At 40.3% G+C, this 16794-nt stretch overlaps 1 protein-coding gene across 12 annotated transcripts in view; it reads right to left on the reverse strand.

Annotated features, from left to right (window-relative positions):
* Positions 1 to 6143: 6143 nt before the first annotated feature.
* USP28 (ubiquitin specific peptidase 28) overlaps positions 6144 to 16794 on the reverse strand; it is a 58711-nt gene continuing 48060 nt past the window's right edge. For 7 of the 12 annotated variants that reach the window (XM_057552597.1, XM_057552596.1, XM_057552598.1 and 4 more), the window contains 10 exons: positions 15005 to 15199; positions 14272 to 14411; positions 13925 to 14110; positions 12824 to 12919; positions 11952 to 12130; positions 11771 to 11849; positions 10884 to 10963; positions 10194 to 10317; positions 8530 to 8725; positions 6144 to 7379 (listed from right to left, as the gene is read on the reverse strand). In XM_057552597.1, coding sequence (XP_057408580.1) covers positions 7204 to 7379; positions 8530 to 8725; positions 10194 to 10317; positions 10884 to 10963; positions 11771 to 11849; positions 11952 to 12130; positions 12824 to 12919; positions 13925 to 14110; positions 14272 to 14411; positions 15005 to 15199 — 1451 coding nt within the window. In that variant the 3' untranslated portion in view covers positions 6144 to 7203. The remainder of the gene's footprint in view (positions 7380 to 8529; positions 8726 to 10193; positions 10318 to 10883; positions 10964 to 11770; positions 11850 to 11951; positions 12131 to 12823; positions 12920 to 13924; positions 14111 to 14271; positions 14412 to 15004; positions 15200 to 16794) is intronic. The other 5 variants (XM_057552601.1, XM_057552600.1, XM_057552603.1 and 2 more) reach the window with 3 other exon arrangements.

Genomic DNA, 16794 nt, shown 5'->3' on the forward strand with positions numbered 1-16794 from the left:
TTCTTTTAACCCTTAGAACATAACTGCAAGGTTAAGGATATTTTTGTTTTATAGACCAGGAAAATAGGTTTAGCCAGTATTTGAACTCAGTTGTTAGATAACAATGCCAATATTCTTTCCATGAACTACATCTTCATGAGACACATTGATTCAGCAGTGATTTATAAATCAGGAAAGCTGTAAAACTGTTCAACTCATGAATGAGATCTGGCTATTCCCTACGTAGAGACGGTCAAGATGACTTAGTGAATGACGATGCTACTTCCAGGTCATCATTGGGGGTTCTATCCTTACTGTTAAAATCTAAATGCTAATTTGGGAAGACCATCTTTGGCATGAGTGATACCTCTAGCCCACCATTAGGGCTCTAGATAGAAAACTGGTCATACCTCCACGAACATGATTAATACCAGGACCGGCAGCACACATTTAATTTTCAAAACTCACTCTTGGCAATCCCTGAGTACTTATGTAGCAGCTTATCAATTCCAAGTGACCTAAATTCTTTTTTTTTTTTAATTTTTTTTATTTTGTCTTTGCACTGGGTCTCTGCTGCTGTGCGCGGGCTTTCTCTAGTTGCGTCGAGTGGGGGCTACTCTTCGTTGCCCAAGTCACCTAAATTCTTTAGAAGGTTTCTGTCCCCTTCTCCTACTCAAAGTTAATATTCCTGCTTCATTGCTTATTATCACAATTTCCTGTCTTCCTCATAGCAGGAACAATCCAGGCTTATCTGAGAAGGGAAGAGACCAGGTCGCTACCTTATAAGACCGATTCACTTGTCTGTAAATGGCCAATCAGTTACACACAACAAGGAGGTTGCGGGATCAGGTAACTAGCCAACAGCCTATTGGGCAATGCAGCAAACAAGAGGGCTGAAAGGAGGAGGACATGAAAGTGCCCTGAAAATCTCTTAAGGCAGTTCCACTCTGATTTGTAGTAGATTACGTCAGTTTAGTGTTTAATAGCCTAAGAGAATGTGGATAATTTTTTTAAAGGTTCAGGGAAAAGCAATGTAATGACTGAATAGCTGAGAAGTTGAGCCTGTGAGCGAACTTTAAGGAACTCATGTGTTTACGGTAATTAAAAGAAAGGTTAATTACACAGAAAAAAATATATTTTTCTATATCTCCATCAAAGTTGAGTTTCACAACATAAGGAATACACCAAAGTTATAATATATTAATTCAGAAAGCATAAAAGCCTGTAAACTATCATTGCAGAAGATTCTACAGACTTTATGAAACCACAGAACTCAGTGTGTTGAGGACAATGTAAAACCCACCTTACTAGTAGGCATGGAAGTTCTATGAAGAAGTAGTTCTCAGCTGTGACTGTATGTTTATCAGAATCACCTGTGATGCGTTCCAAGCATAAAAGCATCTGGGGTCCAGTGGAAGTCTAATTAGCCCATATCTGCAGGATTGAGGCCTTGGCAACTGGGATTTTTAAAGTGACAGCTGATTCTGGATTGGTGACCAGGGTTAGGAATCACTGCTGAAGAGCTCTGAATTAAAAAGGCAGAAAAGGGAATTCCTTGGAGGTCCAGTGGTTACACTCTGCGCTTCCACTACAGGGGGCACGGGTTCGATCCCTGGTTGGGGAACTAAGATCCCACAAACCTCATGGCATGGCCAAAAATAAATAAATAAAAAGGCAGGAAAAAAACTTACAAAAGAGAAAAATAAATAAAAACAAAATAAAGTTGTTTGAAAAGACCAATAAACCTCTGGAAATACTAACCAGAAAGAAAAGAAGATACGTGTCACCCAGTATCAGTAATGAAAAGGGGGACATCACTAAGATCCTGGAGCCACTAAACACACACACACACACACACACACACACACACACGAGGCGTTATTATAAACTTTTTGCCAAGTAAATTTTAAATTTTAGACGAAACGGACATATTTCTCTTTTTTTGGACAAATTTCTAATAATTTTCCAAAACTGACACAAGAGGTAACCAAAAAAAGTCTGAAAACCCTAAATGTATAAAAGAAGCTGAATCTATAGTTAAAAGCATCTTTTCAAAACACACAAAAAACAACTCTGGGATCAGATGGCTTCAACAATGAATTCTGCCAGACATTAAGGAAGAAATAATCCTATCTTATACAGACTCTTTCAGAGCATAGAAAATGAGAGAACATCCCAGCTCATGCAATAAGGCCAGAATAATCTACACCAAAACTTTGATAAGAACATTACAGGAAAAGAAAATTAAAGGCCAATCTCTCTCATGAATATACATGCAAAAGTCCTAAATAGAATATGAAAAAATTCCATATGCATATAAAAAATATATCACGATCAAATTCAGTTTCTTCTGGAAACATGGTTGGTTTAAAATTAATAAATGTAATTCACACATGAACAGAGTAAAGGAAAAGATCCATGTAATCATTTCAATAGATAAAGAAAAAGCATTTGATAAATTTCAACACCCATTCATAATTTTAAAAAAACTCAAACTCGGAATAAAAGGAATCTTTCTTTATCTAATAAATGGAATTTATTAAAAGCCTACAGTATGGTGAAATACTGAAAACTTTCCCCCTGATATGCGGGGGGGGGATAATGACACCCACTATCACCACTTCTATTCAGCATTGTACCAGAGGTTCAAGTGTGACCAGGCAAGAAAAAGAAATGTTGTAAGGACTTGAAATAAAAGTCATCATTCACAGATAACATAGTGTATAGAGAAGATCTAAAAAAAAACTGATATACTATTGGAATTAATAAGTAATTCTTACAGGCTTGATATAAAAACATCCATTTGTTTCTAGATGTCAGCAACAAACAATTAAAAATGGAATTTTAAAAAATCACAGCATTTACAATAGGTTGAAAAATATCAAAGATCCAGGAATAAATCTTATGAAAGAGGTGGAAGACCTTTATACAGAAACTGAGGAAAACCTAAATAAAAATTATATACAATGTTCATAGATCAGATGTCAATTCTCTTCAAATTATCTATAGTCACTATAAACCACATCAAAATCCCTGGAGATTTGTGTATGCATGTGTGAAATTGACAAACTGATTCTAAAGTTTATATGGAAATATAAAAAAATCAATAGCCAAGATGATATTGAAGATGTCCAAAACTGGACAATTTATTGTACCAGAAATCAAGACTTATAAAGCTACACTAATTAGGACAATGTGATATTGGACAAGCAGACAAACAGGCCAATAGAACAGACAAAAGAGCCCAGAAGCAGAACCCTACATAGACACCTTATGACAAAGGCATAGCACTGGGAAACACAAAATGTTTTCAATAAATGGTGAGGGTCAGTCCACTAAATGTGAAGGGTAAAACAGTGAAACTTCTGAAAGATAACACAGAATATCTTTATGACCTTGGAAATAATTTCCTCAATAGGGCACAGTAGCATTAACCATGAAGGAAAAGACTGATAAACTAGACAACCTTAACATTAAAAACTTGTTTTCACCCAAAGACATCAAATGAAAAGCCACAGTGGGAGAAGATATAGGCAATGCATATAACCAAAAAAGTTTCCATAACTGGACTATATTTTCAAAAAACTCCTATAAATCACTAAGGAAAAGAAAAAAAAAAGTGAGCAAAAGACTTAAATACGTATTTCAAAAAAAGAGAATAGCCAAAGGCCAATAAGTATATTAAGAGATGCTGGACATCCTTAGGACACAGATGTGGACAAAAGACTGTTGCCTGCCATCCCAGGAAAAAAACGAATGTTGCCCACCATCAAGCCATCAGCCACTGCAGCCAGCCCTGATGGTGCACCCTGAGGGGAATTCAGGACAGAGAAAAACAGGATACTGGCCCTAGATAGTTAAGATGCATATCTAAGGAATAATTTCAATGAGGCTCGCATCTTCTCATAGGTAGAAAAGCACTAAAATCATTAACTTGAAATGTCTGGTGTTTTTGTGATTAGTAGTAGTCTTTCAATGTTCAACTACATGTTTTTCCCTCCCTTACCTCTTTGGAACAGTTCCTCAGAGCTATCTGAGAGGATGCCCCCAGGGCCACAGTCCTCAGTAAGGTCCCTAAATAAAACATAACTTGCAACTTGTAGGTTGTGCATTTTTCTTCAGCTGACACAGGGAAGTGCAAATCAAAATGATATCATCACGTGTCTACCAGAACGGCTATATTAAAAATACTGACAAAATCAAATCTTGACAAGGATATGGGGCAACTGGAACTCTTGTAAACTGCTGGTAGGAGTTTAAATTGGTATAACTGCTTTGGAAAACTGTTTGGTAGAACCTAATAAAGATACATCTACCTATTCCTATGACCCATATATTCTAATGATCCAGTAATTCCACTCAGAATTACATACCAACAGAAACGCACTCTTGGGTGCATCAAAAGACATGTGCGTGAACGTTCCTGGTAGCATTATGGGTAGCAGCCAAAAACTGGAAACACTCAAACGACAACAGCATAATAAATTATAAGATACATTCATTCAATGAAATATAATAAACCGAGCAAGGAAAATGAGTCAACTACAGCTGCAGTTAATTCTCCCTTCTATCCTATCCCTGCTACATCCCAGCCCTTCATTCAATCCTTGCCTCTTCTTCATTCATTATTTAAATTGTTCTGTGTATCCACTTCACACCTCTTTCTTGAAGTGGGTAGGGTAACAATGAGTTTATATGCTCCACAGTTCTTGAAAGAGTTAATTAACAAACCCAGATGGAAAACGATTGCAATTCCAGTTAACCAGGGAAAGGCTAAACCCAGGCTCCAGGGAATTTATGCTGAGGTCAAGTACCCTGCCCAAACTCTTGAAATCATTTCTGGTGAAGGGTCACACTGGTTCTTTCTCCCACCCCACCCCCAACATCCCTTCCCCTCATCCTTCTTTTTCACAACCCTTTAAATAAGTAAAGCCATTCTTAGCTTGAGGCAGTTTGCTGACCCTGAAAGAAACTAAGCTGTACCTAAGGCAGCCCCAGTACCCGCCATGGTGGTCTGAGTGGATCCACCACCACAGATGTCCAGCTGTTCCTTTCTTCACCAACTGCAGATTCTTAAAAGCTCATCAGGAGATAACTAATGTGGAAAGGTACAAAGCAAAAGATTTTACAAGACTTCCAAGGGCAGTCAAGCAGTTGTTAACAGCACAGGCTATGAAGTGAGACACACCAAGCGTTAGTGTCCTGGTTCCACTACTTAGGACACCTATGACCTTGGGCAAACCACAGTCCCCATTTTCATCCCAGGGTTGTTATGTAACTGTGCACAGTAATCAGTAATGACAGGTATTAAAAGCAGAAGGCAAATGGTGCTACTACCTAGAATTTTAAATAGTAAAAGGTAATCAATGGGTAAGAAAATTGATCAATTTCCCATGAAACAGATCTTTGCAGTGAGCTTTAAAACACAAAAGCACCTCTGAATATCTGTAAAAGATGGCCTAACCATTAATTTAACCAAAATATAAGAATTGGGTTTCAAGGAAATAATTTTTTTGCCTTCTAAATCAGAAAAATTACAAAGTGGATACACTTACATGCAATGCAACTAGCAAATGAGATGAAAAGAGATCAGTCACCACTAGGTGCTGCTCAAGAAGTGACCACAAAAAAGGTCATGAAGAACCTAGTGGCAAGACGGGAATAAAGACACAGACCTACCGGAGAATGGACTTGAGGATATGGGGAGGGGGAGGGGTGAGATGTGACAGGGTGAGAGAGTGGCATGGACATATATACACTACCAAACGTAAAATAGATAGCTAGTGGGAAGCAGCCGCATAGCACAGGGAGATCAGCTTGGTGCTTTGTGACCACCTACAGGGGTGGGATAGGGAGGGTGGGAGGGAGGGAGATGCAAGAGGGAAGAGATATGGGAACATATGTATATGTATAACTGATTCACTTTGTTATAAAGCAGAAACTAACACACCATTGTAAAGCAATTATACTCCAATAAAGATGTTTTAAAAAAAAAAAAAAAAAAAAAGAAGTGACTACTGCCTTTCATCCCCATCAAGTTCCTCAACACTCTAATCTGCCCTTTTCTTTTCAAGAAGAAAAACTGAAACATAAGAAATGCTTATTGAGTCCATCCATTTCCAAAATAGAAAATATATATTTAAATAAAGGCCATACTGCATACCAAAGGTAAAACAAATATTTTTATTGCACATTTATAAAATCTGCATTGTTGGAGTTAAGTGTTTTTCCCTCCCACGATTCCCTCATTAATCTTAAAATTTGGATACCCAATTTGGAGCCTTTTAAAAATGATCAACAGGGGATATTTCTCTCTCTACATATACATATATATATAGATTTTTCTTTTCTTTTTACAAACCCACATCCCTTATTTTTTAAAAGCAAAAAAGGGGAGGGGCATCAAAATGTTCTTCTGGGCCAGCAGCAGCCTTAGACATGGGTTTTGACAATTTTCAGACACTAGAAAATGTTACCTAAATGGTTAACTATGAAAACGTGATCTTCAGTCAAGTTTCACAATGCTGTTACTCTGTCTGAAGTCCTTAATGCTTTCCTTTCTTTCACTCAGGGCTGAGTATGAGGTTTTCTGGTTTATTTAAAAATATAAAATAAAAGAGAGAGAAGAAAGAAAGGAGAGGCAGCTTTCTTTTGACTTTTGAACATCTTACTGCCACATGCATGACCTTATGTTCTACCCACGTGTGAAAGGGTAGTGGTTCATCAACAACCTATTTTGTCATCTCCTGTCAAGAGCCAGGCAAGGTGTATACTTCTCCTCTCTTGCAGTTAAGAATTTTTTAATGTCATCTGTATTTGATAAAATAACTAGTGGCTGTTCATATGGTTCAGGTCCTGATGAATCACCCTTCTACTCTGCTGTCAAAAATACTTATGCCTGAAGGATAATTTTAAAAGTGTCAAGAGGCTTAGAAAAGCCCAAGCACGCTTGTAGGTACAAGAGGCATTTCAGGTCTTCTGCCATAAATCAATACCTTAATACACTGGTTCCTGCCTTTTTTAGCGAAATCGCTTTTGTGATTCTGTACCTAAAAAGTGCAACTTTATTTTCAATCCTTCTTTACATACACAGCATGGTTGGGGTCTGGATCTGAATCTTACTTTTCCACCTAATCCCTTTCCCAAGGTAAACACTGTGACAACAGACTTCTGTGCAACAGACAGTCAATCAAAGACCAGGATGGGACTTGAACACGTGGGAGCTTATTTCACAGTCACAGTTGACACTCCTTGAATTGACTCCATGACAGCTGCAAACCTGCTACAAAGGTCATAGGGCGAATTGGGTCGAATAGTTGGAGGCTCCTTTAAGACAATGATTTCTGCAGAAGGATCTAGAAGTCTGGGTAGAAACTCCCCTAAGCACAGCTGCAGATTTTCTGTGGAGGAAAAATGGATGGTTACTATACAGCTAAATAAATCTCTGAGTAAAAACTAATAAGTCTGCAATGATAGGAGAAGGTCTTTCATATAGCCATCACCCAACCTGAAAGGTTAAAGCACTGTTCTGGCCAGCTAATGACAAATGATGATTCCTTCAGGTAGCAAAGACCGGTAGCAAAGACCTATTTGCCAAATATACCAAAGTTTTAGGTCACTGTTTTAAGCCACGTGACGTGTGGCAGGATAACACTATATATTCACTTCATTATGGACACGTCTTCCAATCAATCATCCTTTAAAATTTGAGAAAGTACCATAAATATAATGTACCGTAAATATACTATCGCCATAAATATAATGCTGCTCTTTTCTTTCAAGTAATTAAAATATACCAGTGTGTACCTGGCATTACGTAAAGCTATATATCACACACGGTCTAAATAAAAACTGAAGACATTAAAACAAAATTCATAGCTACTAATTATTATAGAATTTTTCAATAAATATTATAAACTTGGACACTTTAACAAGTCAGTAGAATATCTCTACATCAGTGAGAAACTAACAGAGAGGATTCGTATTAGGATACATAGCAACTTTCTAAATCTATCAAACTCACCTAAAAATACCTAGTTTTAGGCTCCCTCTCCAAAATGCTTTTGGACTTGCACAGACGTTCCATTTACTAATTTGCTAACCTTGAAGGCATCATAGTTAATAATATGTTTATGTCTTGCAACTTCAAGTCACAGGAAAATTTAATTATGGCACCAACAGCCAATCAAGCTGCCTAAACAGATTTTTATTTTTAAACTATAAAATTAAAGCTCAGATTTCGGCAGATGAAAAAGTAACAGCGGTCTGACATCCCTGGAGAGCAGTGATTTATTTCAAACAGAGCTGGCTGGCTGGCTGCGGAGGTGATTCAGCAGCCACAGAGGAGGTAAGGGGAGGCCAAGAAGGACAGGGGGTTCAGGCTCCCATTCTTTGCTTCAACAGAGTAGGTGTACTTTTGACTCATTTACATTCTAGGGGATTCCAGTCCCTTAAAATGGTTTGACAACCGGTACTACAGACTGAGTCCACTGCAGTTTCTAGAATTCTCAAGGGCCTTAGAAATTACTGGAAGCGGCAACAACATCACACCTGCAATATCTTGCCCAAGGTAAGAGCACCAGTGGTTTCTCATGATCTCAATGGCATCCAAGTCATCCTTGGAGATGTCGTTATTAATGATAAGGTGAATGCAGGGAATGATCAACTCATTCATCACATTAATACCCTCTGTTACAGAGTGCTCATCATTTGTTTCAAAGAGAGAAGCCGCTTTGGCATTCAGCTCCTACAGATAAAAAACAGAGTGGAAAAAAAAAAAAAAAAAGTCGGAAAGAGAAGATAAATATCTATTTTGGAAGAGCCTAAACAAGTACTTCCCAAACTTCACTGTACACTGGAATTGCCTGGGGATCTTTAAAAACTACTGATGCCCCAACCCAAGCAAGCTGACTGATTGGTATTTGGGTGACCTGGGCACTGGGGTTTTTTTTTTTAATGCTCCCAAGGTGATCCGAATGCAGCAAAGTCTCAGACCCAGTGGCCTAAACTTACAAGTCAAGGTCATATTTAACACCCGCTTCTATCAAAAGGCCCATTCAATGGTTCTCAATCTTCACTGAACATCAAAATCACCTGCAGAAGGCAAGTTGGTGCCCAGGCCCCTCCCCAGGAGACTGGTTTAACTGGCTGGGGAGATGCCTGGGTCCCAACCATGTGAAAGCTCCTTAGGCGATTCTGATGCACGCGGGGCGGGGGCGGGGTGAGAGCCAGAGGTGGAAAGAATCTAAATCCCCTAGTACTGTCTCCCTGTGGCAGCTGAGTGGGACATTCAAAATGTAATCTGTATTTGGTGATTTAAAAAATAAAAGCATGTATTTACTAAAATTTAGGTCCATCAAATCTACAAGGCCCTTTTTTCAGCTTCAAAGTGCCCTGCCATACCTATAACTGATGCAGGAACCTAAGTCTAATCAGAAAATGAAGCTTCTGAGATAAATACATGTCATGACTTAATCTCCTCCACTTGGTATTAACAGAAGCAGCAGGAGAAATGCTGGCCTGACTCCTCCCGTGAAGGGTGATCCTGCCGGGTGTCAGAGAGGCTAAAGGCAAGCACATGGGTCTGGGAAAGCCGCCTCTGTAGTTTCTGAAGGACAAGCACCTGCAGGAACCCCTGCGGAGGCAGAGGGGATATGGGTCTCCTTCCCACGTGGCGGCCAAATGCAAAATAGGTCAGGACAGATCTCCAGTGGTGTATGACGAAGATATTAATAGAACGGCAGGACCAATCCTGATGGTTCATACTTTTTAAAAAAAAACTGGAATCTCTTTAGAAGTCACTAAAACTCTCATCTACTAGCTTAGCAGGGAACACAGGAAAAACACACATTTCTTACATGTTTACTCTGGGCCAGACACCGAGAAAACAGCTGACTAAGAAGAGGATCTGTGCTCAAGAACTCACAATCTAGCAGACAGCCCATATGATAAAAGCTATAATGCAGTACATATAAAGGGCACCGAAATGGGGATAAGTGATTCTCACCTAACTTCTATCAGGGGTGGAAGAAGAATGACATTCACTGAAGTAACTTAAAATAATTTGTTTCAATGTAAAACTACTCTTCAGAGTTTGGAAAAATCTAAAACCTGTTGGAGATTTTTTTAAGTTGTATTTCTTCACGGCTTCAAGGAGCAGAGGTAAACACAATAAAATAATAAAGAAGTCGTAAGGCTTTACAATCAGTACAAACCAGAAGGCATTTTCTTCGGTATAAGGCGATCACCGACTCTTTCACGCCCCGCCGGGGCCCCTTCATCAGCAGAGCGGCATTGCTCTGGTAGGCGTACACCAGGTAGGAAAGCGCCTCTTGGTACCTTAGAAAGTGGGAGATAAAAAACAGCTCAGTGCTCCTTCCCCACATCCAGGGCTTAGTCCCCACCGTTCCCTAACACAAGAATGCAACTGGCTGAAATGATGGAAAAGTCTTAACGATGGAGGCAGCATGGAGCACCGGGAAAAGCCTGAGGGCCAAAGACCACAGCCAGTCTCAGCTCCTCTGCAAACTGGCCGAGAAACCCAAGGCAAATCATGGAACTTCCCCGGGCTTCTGTTTCTCCCAACTCTAAGACAAAGAAGTGGACGAGAGGCTCACTAAGGTCCACGCCAACTCTTTAAATTCACTTTCTGAGTTCATTTTCATTTATCACAAAGAAAACCTGGCCATTATATCTCTCAACTAAGAAATCTATCATTATGTAAAGGATGAAAAAACATGTGTGATGTTCAGAGCAAAAGTGAAGTGAAACACTGGAAAAAGGGAGAGGCACAGGGTGCATGTGAGAAGCGGGGGTGAAGGGGCTGCGGTCTTCCGAATTCCTGGTAGGCATCAATAAATAAGTGTCCTGACCAGTAATCTCAGTGACATAAGAGGCCAACTTACTTTCCTTTCTGATAGAGCTCCAGGCCTGTCAGGAGATACACAGACACCTTTCGAAACAAACTGTAATCTTCATGCCACTTCTGAAAAGGAATGACAGCCATTCACGATTAGGACCACCACTACTTCTACCCTTTCCACCACAGTAAACTTCAAACTCAGTACAAATACTCATTGAGCACATATGGCCAGGCACAAAAACAGGAGACACAAAAGCTTTCAGATAATAAAGTATTCGACATTTAGAATTAACGTCTACCGCTGACCTTAATTTTCCATGTCTTGTTCCTTCCACCAAGGAACAGAAATACTCATTTCATATGACCTTTAGAATTTAGGATCTTGATTTCCAACACCCACGTCAAAGTCATTCAGCTCTGGTCTAAATGAACGGCCTCCCGAGTTCTGACGAAACCATCCAGATGATGGAAGACAGAGGGGCACGGCCATTCCAACCTCACAGAACAACACTAAGCTCAGTGGGGGTGGTGACATACCTTAGGTGGCACAGGACAGTGTCTTTCCTACAACACGATGCCTTTTTTGAAAATCTGTAGTCATGCATGCACTTTAATGTGTAAAAATCTAATTTCCGATATAGAAATGTTAGAGAACTAAATTATTTAAAGCAAACCAAAGCCATGAATTCAAGAATTTTATTGCCCAGAACAGGGCTAAAGTGGGTATTTAAGAGAAATGAAGTGCTGACTCAGTCTAACCGAACAATGGAATAAAGAAACTGGCCATTCTAAGGGTAAGAAAAGATCATTCATTCATTCTCACCCAGCTTTTTTTGGGGGGTGGGCGGCGGGTGGTCAGTCTGTGATAATATAAAATTGTTGGTTTGGCCTTAATGTGTTTGCTTTGTAGATGTAAAGAGAAGATCTCACCTTGTACTCCTCCATATTCATGTCATCTGGACCAATCTCCTTCAATTTCGCTTGAGCCACCTTCATAATACTGATTGACCTGTGAACAAAGTTCAGAAAGCAATGAAAGTTCCCCCTTCAGAGGAGTTAGGCAAGCCAGACCCAGAAGGAAGGGTGGTTCACCGAAGTAGTCCCTCCTCACCTTTCATCATAGCTAAGATTTTTGTCTGCAAATTGTTCCAGAAGGGTCCGCTCTACTACCCTTTTAGGCGCTTCATTCTGGAAGAAGTAGACAAGCACATGCTGAAGTCGAGGATCACTGTGAGAGGTGGGGGTCTCTTTGGCGAGCTGATAGAGCCTGGAGTACTCTTCATGGAATGCCTGTTGAAGACAGAACTGGTGGTTAGAAAAGCGCACCCTGTGACCTTCTACACATAGAAACTGACGCCTAAGCGCTACAGAGGTTTTCATCACTCCAAGAAGACTTCTGAGAAGTTCTTCTTACTGAGACATGACAGAGGCAACTATGGAATCTGAAAGTTTCTTTCATTTCATAAGGATAAAACTCCTCTGGCACCAAAGACATACTGTACTCACAAGAAACTCATCTTCCTCATAAAGTTCTCAGAAAAACAAATATTTAGTTTTAATTGTTTCAGGCATATCCTTGAGTACCAAGGACCTGAAATTTAAAAATCCACATGAATGCAATTTCTTCAAGTACCTTAAATTTTATTCAAGTACCTTAAAAAGCATGGCCTTCATTCTTATATTATGGCCCCCAAATTACAAAGGTAAGGTCTCATTCACAGCTTTATGAACAGACGGCTCCTAAGAACAACAACAAGCCCTCCAGGCCAGGTGTAACACAGAACACCAAAGCCGTGTCAGTGCCAAGAGAGGAGAAGCCATCAGTGCTGTGAGGTGGCTGGGTCGTTAGTCGGGCAGGAAAGGAAGTTCTATGTTTTACTTCGATGAAAACCTTTTAATCCCATGTTTTAGCATCTGAGGAAATTACTGCCCCATGTTATGATACCTGTGGTAAAAGGACGAGAATTCAAAAAACAGAGATACCTTAATAAGCCCTGCTTCAGACCCATCTCGGTCAAAGGTCTGACGGGCTTTAGCTATGGCCAGGATGACCCCTTGCATGGCAGGGCTCAGCATCACCTACCACAGGAGGGCACAAAACAGAGAGAAAAAGGAGAGAAGAAAGGTTCAAAAGAAGACTGTATGAAAGAAAGGTGAACAGACGGCTGCAGGGAAGCATGGCAGCGTGCTCCGTGGCTGGAACCCACGGCGAGGCAAGGCTCACACACCGGGTCCTACACACATTCACAGCCCTGGCCCTCTGCACAATGTCAAGACTTTGCCCAAGACAAGCTATTCCTACATATTCTCTCTGATTTAGCCAATGAATAAAGATGTATGTCTAAAAATACCTGCGATGTGGCACTGCTACAGAATCGAGTTAAATTACAACTCTCAGAGGGGAAGTGTCTGAGGCGAGAGCTCCAACTGAGTTCTATAATTTGGGTGTATATCCTAAATACACCAGTATTTTAGAGTTTTACTAGGATGAAGAGCACATTTTAAACAGTCTGGAAACTAGGGGATACACAAGTAACACTTTACAAAGTGAAACTCTTACAATGATTAAAAAAATACCCCACAGGAAAAAACAGAAACCTGAGGAGGCAGGATGCCTGACAGTTAGTGTGTGGTGACAACTGTACAGGCGGCAGACAATGAACAACCTGGTATTCTACAGCTTCTCCCTAAAGCTTCAGAATTAAAAACACCTTCAAGTCACATCTGTTTTTTTGCTCACTAGACAACTGAAAACTTTATATTTGGAGGAGACACAATGGACTAATATTACCAAAGACAAAGACTCCTAAAGGCAATTTCTTTGCTCATAATACCAAACAGAAAAACTGAATTCTGCCTTTCTGAGCCATCTGGACTCTGCAGCGGCCCTCATAAGGACAGGTCTGGGTAGATATATCCTGGCAGCAGTGTACAGTGGTAACTGAGATAGGCCCTCTTGCCCATTATTTGCGTCAAGGAGAAAATAGTAACTATTGCCAAACACCTTACACAGCTATATTCAGTCACGTGAGAAGGAAATACAAGACTGACAACAGACAGCTAAACCCTGACTCATCTCTGTACCTCCTCATCATATCCATCTGCATCAGATCTAACCAGAATCCTTCCCACACTGGGAATCTCGACTTCAGAGACCTCAGCATTAGGCTGGGCAGCAGACTCTGCGTCATGAGCCTGCGCGGGCTGCTCGGGCTGCTCTGCAAGGTCTGTTTCCGGGGACATGGGCTTCTGGGGTTCAGCTTCCTTAAGCTGTGGCAGCAGAATGGAGAGAAAGAGTAAGAAAAAAACAGAAGAAATAAAGAGGGATTGGTTAAATGCAGCAGGCACAGGATAACAGAAATGCGAGAAACTGTGGCCGTTATTGCCAAGAGCCCACCCCTCTTGCACTTGGGCGTCTAAGCCATTCTCACCTCACTCAATGCTGCTTCCACACCACTCTTCTCGTAGGCGCGTGCCGTGTTTGCAATAGCCTGGGCGGTCTGCTCCTTCACGATCACGGCATGCTCGGAGGACAGGCAGCGAGCCCCGTGGGAAGAGGCGACTGAAGATTCTGATAGAGAACCGCACAAAGGAATTAGCATCTGATGAGAAGTCACCTCTAGAACACTCTGTAAAAGGCAAGCAGGACTGATACAAAGTTTCATGTGCAAACCTTCTAACAAACCTTTTTAAAAAACCTATGCAAATTTCCCCTAGAAACTAGTGACTAAAAGAAATGGCTACTTTAGCAAGAAGCCACTGATGACGCTATAAAGTTTAATGTGCTCCTGATGCTGTCATATTTCTTTATGCCAAGAAGCCTTCCTACAAACAACCATCTGTTAGGAAGATCACCTTCGGAGAATAGTTTTCATAAAATCTACCTATTCATCCTACGTAGTTTCTCCTGCAACCTGGGAAATAAGCAAAAAACTAAACAGAGTGAAAGTACAGGTAGCTAGTCTTTCTGCTCTTACTTCCACTCAGCAGAAATGACAGTCTAGAGCCACAGGCTAGGCCGTCAGGTTGTGCAACACCAACTCTTATCTGAACTCCAGTGTGCAGACCGTGGCACGGCTCACTCAGATGAAGTGCACGGGACTGGCTACTGGAGTGCAGCATGAATCCCACCAGATCACCGGCATAGACGCCCTTCTCAGGTACCTTGTGATGGAGAGAAATCCTGTGATGCTGAGCTGGTGGAAGACTCCATTTGAGGGATTTTGCAAGATTGCTCTTCTTCCCACTCCTCTACTTCCTGCTCAAACCTCCAATTATCTTCCTGAATGTAATGCTTAAGTTCAACAGAGAGGGCTTCCACTTCTCCTGACATCTGATCTAATTCATTCGGGGCCGCCTCTGAGGAAGAACAAAGACAGAGTTTAAACGAAGTTCCACCAAGCAAAAGGTCTCAAGGAACCCAAAGGTCCTTTCTAGAAAGAAAGAAAATAAGACACTTTGTCTTTTTTTCTTACTCCTAATGAAAAATACATACACACGTACATAATCCATCTGAAGTACTGACAATATCAGGCCAACAGTCACAGCACCCCAGTAACAGTGCCTGGCATATTAGTACGTAGGCACATTGAATATTTGTTAAACGAATCAATCGACGATAATGACTAAGGATTTGGAGTAGAGGCCAATCAGTGACAAAGTAGTAAGAACAAACCAAACACTTCTTGGAAATTGAGAAAATCATTAGATCCAATGGATACTTCAAGGTAGACAGTTTTATCTGTGCAACCAATGCTCCTATTACTGATAAGAATATCCATCTCAAGACGGTTAGAGATGAATTCCAAGACATTTATACCCCCTTAAGTTTCACACAATCAAATGCTATAAGAAAGGAAACTGATACAAAGTTTAGATGGTCAGTAATACCTGGTTCATTAAAGGCTATGATGAAAAATGGCAAGGATATCAAGGACATATTAAATCTCATTTCTAACCCTGTGACCAAAACAAAACATAAAAACCTACAGCAGAATAGAACATCCACGTACAGGTTGCTATTAACTAGTCTTTTCACTAAGCAAATGACAGTTTCCACTTTTTGTCTGTTTCTGTAATATAAAAATGAGCCGTACGTGTAACAACAAGGCTCCTATATACCACCAACAGCCAGCACAATTATTTGTACAGTAACTCCCACAAGCAGCTGTTCCTGCTTTCACACTGCAAACATGCAATTATGAAGATCGGTTACCGTTAAGTGATCATTCTCTCCATCCCTTCTCCCTCAAGCACACACTAACAAGTCAGAAAGATCATTTGCTGCCCGGACAAAATGCCTTATGTGTTTTCTTACTTATGCAACACAGTGAAGTTTGAACACTAAAAGAAGATGCCTTCCATGATCTCAGATGTGAAAGGAAGAAAGAAAGAGAGAGTAATATAAATGGAAAACAGCACAGAACCTGGAATCAGAATATTTACTGGCTATAAGACTCCAGACAAGTGCAGAACCTCAGCTGGAAAATGTGGGTGATAAGAATTCCTGCCCTGCCTACCTCCCTTTTAGAGTTATAAGTTATTAGAGAAATAAAGTTTGAAAGCGTGCAGTAAGGAGTAAAGTACCAACATAAATGATAATTATGATTGCTCTTAGCATTAGCAATAGTATTATGAGAAGTATGAAATTGTTCAAGCAAATCCACTTGTAACATCTAGCTATTCTCCAAAGGGTGTAAAAATATGTGTGCAAGAATGTCCCTAAAAGAGAAAAAAACTAGAGGCAACTTAAAAGTCTATCAATGGGAGGCTGGTTTAATAGATTATATACATATTCCATGCAATGGAATTATTATGCAGTTGTTAAAAAGAATAAGTTGGTTCTATTTATAAAAATATAGAGATCACTAAGAAAAACAATTAATGACAAAGAGGCAGAACAGAATGGAAAAATATCCCCTTTGGGGGGAAAAATGGGGTGTGGGAGAGATACT

Source organism: Balaenoptera acutorostrata, chromosome 9 (assembly GCF_949987535.1).
Source record: "Balaenoptera acutorostrata chromosome 9, mBalAcu1.1, whole genome shotgun sequence".
Lineage (NCBI taxonomy): Eukaryota > Metazoa > Chordata > Mammalia > Artiodactyla > Balaenopteridae > Balaenoptera > Balaenoptera acutorostrata.